The sequence below is a fragment of the Triticum urartu genome, chromosome 1A (genome assembly GCF_056163025.1).
Source record: "Triticum urartu cultivar PI428250 chromosome 1A, HENAU_Tu73, whole genome shotgun sequence".
NCBI lineage: Eukaryota > Viridiplantae > Streptophyta > Magnoliopsida > Poales > Poaceae > Triticum > Triticum urartu.
The window spans coordinates 552619673-552624846 of record NC_141873.1 but is presented as its reverse complement, the minus strand read 5'-3'; the positions used below and the strand labels follow the sequence as shown (position 1 = coordinate 552624846).

General features: G+C 50.3%; 1 protein-coding gene across 1 annotated transcript; it reads right to left on the bottom strand.

Annotated features, from left to right (window-relative positions):
• Positions 1-702: 702 nt before the first annotated feature.
• LOC125539677 (uncharacterized) lies at positions 703-4885 on the bottom strand. The gene has a single exon (XM_048703186.2). It carries the CDS (start codon positions 4811-4813, stop codon positions 917-919), a length of 3897 nt encoding a protein of 1298 aa, XP_048559143.2. The 5' UTR covers positions 4814-4885; the 3' UTR covers positions 703-916.
• Positions 4886-5174: the final 289 nt, after the last annotated feature.

Genomic DNA, 5174 nt, shown 5'->3' with positions numbered 1-5174 from the left:
ACTTATTATGCACCTCACTTGATCTTCCTGGAATTGTCTCTCATGTCCATGTGAAGTATTTTATACTGGTCCCTCGCCCTATATATGGCTACAAGGCAAAATAGAAATTGTTCTCTACAACTGTACTGATAACCCCTGGTATATTATGAACATATGTTCTTGCCAATGGAACCTTTTGGCACTCTTAATTTTGTGCATATACCTGGTCCTGCTTGCTTCATGCTATTCGGTTATAACCTATCAATAATTATTTGTGTCTTGCTGTAATTGAGTTTGTGTTCTGTTATTTAGTGCACTTGCACTTGTGGTTCTTCAATGGATCATGTCAATGCAACCTTTTTGCACATTTGCATCTGTGTGGTTGTTGTGTAACCTACATCCAGCAGTTGACTCAACTTTTTTTTTGTGCTCTCTGTTGGCTGGCATTGTGCTAGCTTTTACCTCTGTTGCAAGGGAAGCTTCCCTTTTGGTGGCTGTAAGTATTTGCTTGTCATATGCTGTGTGTTGTTAATATTTGAGCTTGTTCATTTTCTTTTTTGCTTTGAAATTGGTGACGAAGGTCAAGGATCTGGTCGTCCAGGTGAACTGTGAATAATGAACAATAGATAAGCAAAAAACTTTAATAGGAATTATAAGGCAACCACCAAACTGACAGTACAGTGAAGCGCGTTTATGCTTTGAGTTATATGATCATATCTCCACCCATATTTTGTAAATTTGAGGCAATTTTAACGAGAACACAACATAAATTTATTACTGAAATCAGAACATATAGTTGGCTATCAATCCCCTCAAAGCTACAAAGATCAACTAATCCATGCAGGCGCACGTTTACCACAAAATGTCTATATATCTTCTCCCTAGAAATGCCATGCATAGTCGATAGCTAGAATATCTTGTTTTCACCATGTGCTTATCATCCTACAAATTTGAGCCAATATACTTTCCATGCTTCATCTGCTGACCCGGGCACACCCCATAGGAGCACATGATACTTGCCGACCTTCTTATATCCATCTACTACTTTTATCACAAGAAAGTAGTTGTTGCCCTTTCCTGCAGGTTGCATGCTCACATAGAGCACATCAACAAGGGAGTTGTCCTTCTTGTTTACCAACTTGAACACCACAAAGCGCCCGATTTGCCAGTATAGGGCGTCATGAAAGTTCTGAACTTGCACCCATCCATTGCCAGTAGGGGCACCAGGTGGCGGTGCTGTTGCTGAGGGAGTAAGTGGTGTTGGTGCCGATGCCGGTGGTGGGGCATTACCTTGATAGGTCGGAGGTGTGGCAGGGGGACTAAATTGTGGTGGTGGTGGTTGGTTAACTTGGTACATCGGAGGTGTGGTAGGTGGACTTAATGGTGATGATGGCGGTGGGTGGTTACCTTGGTTGGTCGGAGGTATTGCTGGTGGACTAGACATAGGCGATGGGAAAGTAGATGGAGGAGGTGCTCTAGTGGTTGGTGCCATTGCTGGTGGACTCAATGGTGGTGGTGGAGGACTAGCTAAAACTGTCGGTGGCGAACTATATGAAGGTGGAGGTGGAGGGGACTGGTCATCAGTTTGGTACGTTGGAGGTGTAGCAGGGGGACTAGACAAAGGTGGTGTGGCAATGGATGGAGCCGGTGGTGTACCTGATGATGGTAGTGGAGGACTTGGTAGAGCTGCTGGTGGACTAGATGATGGAGTTTGCTCATCAGTTGAGTCTGTTGGAGGTGTTGCTGGTGGACTAGACATTGGTGATGGTGAAGTAGATGGAGGAGGTGCGCTAGTGGTTGGTGCTATTGATGGTGTACTCAATGGTGGTGGTGGTGGACTAGCTAAAGCTGCCGGTGGCGGATTGTATGATGGTGGAGGTGGAGGGGACTGGTCATCAGCTTGGTATGTTGGAGGTGTAGCAGGGGGACTAGACAAAGGTGGTGTGGCAATGGTTGGAGTCGGTGGTGTACTCGATGATGGTGGTGGAGGACTTGATAGAGCTACTGGTGGACTAGATGGGGGTGGTGATGAAGTTTGCTCATTAGTTGAGTCTGTTGGAGGTGTTGCTGCTGGACTAGATATAGGTGATGGGGAAGTAGATGGAGGAGGTGCACTAGTGCTTGGTGCTATTGCTGGTGGACTCAATGGTGGTGGTGGAGGACTAACTAATGTTGTTGGTGGCGGACTGTATGATGGTGGAGGTGGAGGGGACTGGTGATCAGGTTGGTACGTTGGAGGTGTAGCGGGGGGACTAGACAAAGGTGGTGTGGCAATGTATGGAGCCGGTGGTGTACTCGATGATGGTGGTGGAGGACTTGATAGAGCTATTGGTGGACTAGATGGGGGTGGTGATGGAGTTTGCTCATCAGTTGAGTCTGTTGGAGGTGTTCCTGGTGGAGTGTACATAGGCGATGGGGAAGTAGATGGAGGAGGTGCGCTAGTGGTCGGTGCTACTGCTGGTGGACTCAATAGTGGTGGTGGAGGACTAGCTAAAGCTGCCGGTGGTGGGCCGTATGATGGTGGAGGTGGAGGGGACTGGTCATCAGCTTGGTACGTTGGAGGTGTAGCGGGGGGACTAGACAAAGGTGGTGTGGCAATGTATGGAGCCGGTGGTGTACTTGATGATGGTGGTGGAGGACTTGATAGAGCTACTGGTGGACTAGATGGGGGTGGTGATGGAGTTTGCTCATCAGTTGAGTCTGTTGGAGGTGTTGCTGGTGGAGTGTACATAGGCGATGGTGAAGTAGATGGAGGAGGTGCGCTAGTGGTCGGTGCTACTGCTGGTGGACTCAATAGTGGTGGTGGAGGACTAGCTAAAGCTGCCGGTGGTGGGCCGTATGATGGTGGAGGTGGAGGGGACTGGTCATCAGCTTGGTACGTTGGAGGTGTAGCGGGGGGACTAGACAAAGGTGGTGTGGCAATGTATGGAGCCGGTGGTGTACTCGATGATGGTGGTGGAGGACTTGATAGAGCTACTGGTGGACTAGATGGGGGTGGTGATGGAGTTTGCTCATCAGTTGAGTCTGTTGGAGGTGTTGCTGGTGGAGTGTACATAGGCGATGGGGAAGTAGATGGAGGAGGTGCGCTAGTGGTCGGTGCTACTGCTGGTGGACTCAATGGTGGTGGTGGAGGACTAGCTAAAGCTGTCGGTGGCGGGCTGTATGATGGTGGAGGTGGAGGGGACTGGTCATCAGCTTGGTATGTTGGAGGTGTAGCGGGGGGACTAGACAAAGGTGGTGTGGTAATGGATGGAGCCGGTGGTGTACTCGATGATGGTGGTGGAGGACTTGGTAGAGCTACTGGTGGACTAGATGGGGGTGGTGATGGAGTTTGCTCATCAGTTGAGCCCGTTGGAGGTGTTGCTGGTGGAGTGTACATAGGCGATGGGGAAGTAGATGGAGGAGGTGCGCTAGTGGTCGGTGCTACTGCTGGTGGACTCAATGGTGGTGGTGGACTAGCTAAAGCTGTCGGTGGCGGGCTGTATGATGGTGGAGGTGGAGGGGACTGGTCATCAGCTTGGTACGTTGGAGGTGTTGCGGGGGGGCTAGACAAAGGTGGTGTGGTAATGGATGGAGCCGGTGGTGTACTCGATGATGGTGGTGGAGGACTTGATAGAGCTACTGGTGGACTAGATGGGGGTGGTGATGGAGTTTGCTCATCAGTTGAGCCCGTTGGAGGTGTTGCTGGTGGAGTGTACATAGGCGATGGGGAAGTAGATGGAGGAGGTGTGCTAGTGGTTGGTGCTATTGCTGGTGGACTCAATGGTGGTGGTGGAGGACTAGCTAATGTTGTCAGTGGCGAACTGTATGATGGTGGAGGTGGAGGGGATTGGTTATCAGCTTGGTACGTTGGAGGTGTGGCAGGGGGATTAGACAAAGGTGGTGTGGCAATGGATGGAGCCGGTGCTGTACTCGATGACGGTGGTGGAGGGCTTGATAGTGTTATTACTGGTGGACTAGATGATGGTGGTGATGTAGGAGTTTCCTCATCAGTTGAGTCTGATGGAGGTGTAGCAGGTGGGCTAGAGGGAGGTGGCTGAGTAGTTGGAGCTATTGGTGGGGGGCTAGATGACGATGATGGTGGAGGAGGCTGATCATTAGTTGGGTTCATAGGAGGTGCCACAGTTGGGCTTGATGGAGGTGGTGAGGGAATAGACGGAGGATTCAATGTAGGTGGTGGCGATTGATCATTAGGTTCGTAAGATGGAGGCGTAACAGGGGGACTAGATGGAGGTGTTTGTGGGGTGACTGGAGCTATCGTTGGGGGGCTAGATGAAGGAGATGGTGGAGGAGATTGATCATTAGTCGGGTTCATTGGAGGTGCCGCAGGCGCACTAGATGGAGGTGGTGGGGGAATGGGCGAAGGATTCAATGGAGGCGGTGGCGATTGATCATTAGGTTCGTAGGTTGGAGGTGTAACAGAGGGACTAGATGAAGGTGTTGGTGGGGGGCTTGATGAAGGCGGAGGAGGACTAGTTTCTGATGGAGGTGGAGGTGATGGAGTCATGGGTGGTGAATAAGATGGGGATGGCGGTGGTGATGGCGAACCATTACCTTGGTCTGGGGAAGGCCCAGGTGATGACGGTGTTGTCTCTCCATCATCGCACTCCTTTTCCGGTGGTCCACGACCATCATTGTCATGGTTTTTCGGACCATGTCCGGGCTTAGGGCATTTTGGTTTTTTCACCGGCCCTACACCATTTGATTTATGATCATCACCATCATGGGAATCCTTCCCACTTCCAACCGAAGAGCCCTTGTCATCGGCTTGGGATACATGGGCAGCAAGGACAAGAATCAGGAGGGAAAGTACTACAATGGGCAGTGATCTCATTGTAGGATGAAAACGCTAAGCGTAAACACCTACCAGAGAGCTGTTTTTGTTTGGCTTATGGGTTTGTGCAGAATGGGCAGCAATGCTAGCCATTTATAGTGGTGTTAGCCTTGGTAATGGCTACGTTTCGCTGGATCCAAGTCCCAGAAGCTTCTGACACTGTCACGCACTGCACCGGCCTGCATTTGTTAATTCGTAGGTCAGCTCCTCACGGACCGGCCAGCATTTGTTTCCTGTCAGATAAAAGAGGGGAGAAAGGATCATCACAAGTGAAAACCAGCAGTATAGTCCACTCGGTTTCTCTGCTAATTTCGTTGACATTTTACAGGCTCCATGGTTCTCCGTGCACAGCAGCTTAGTC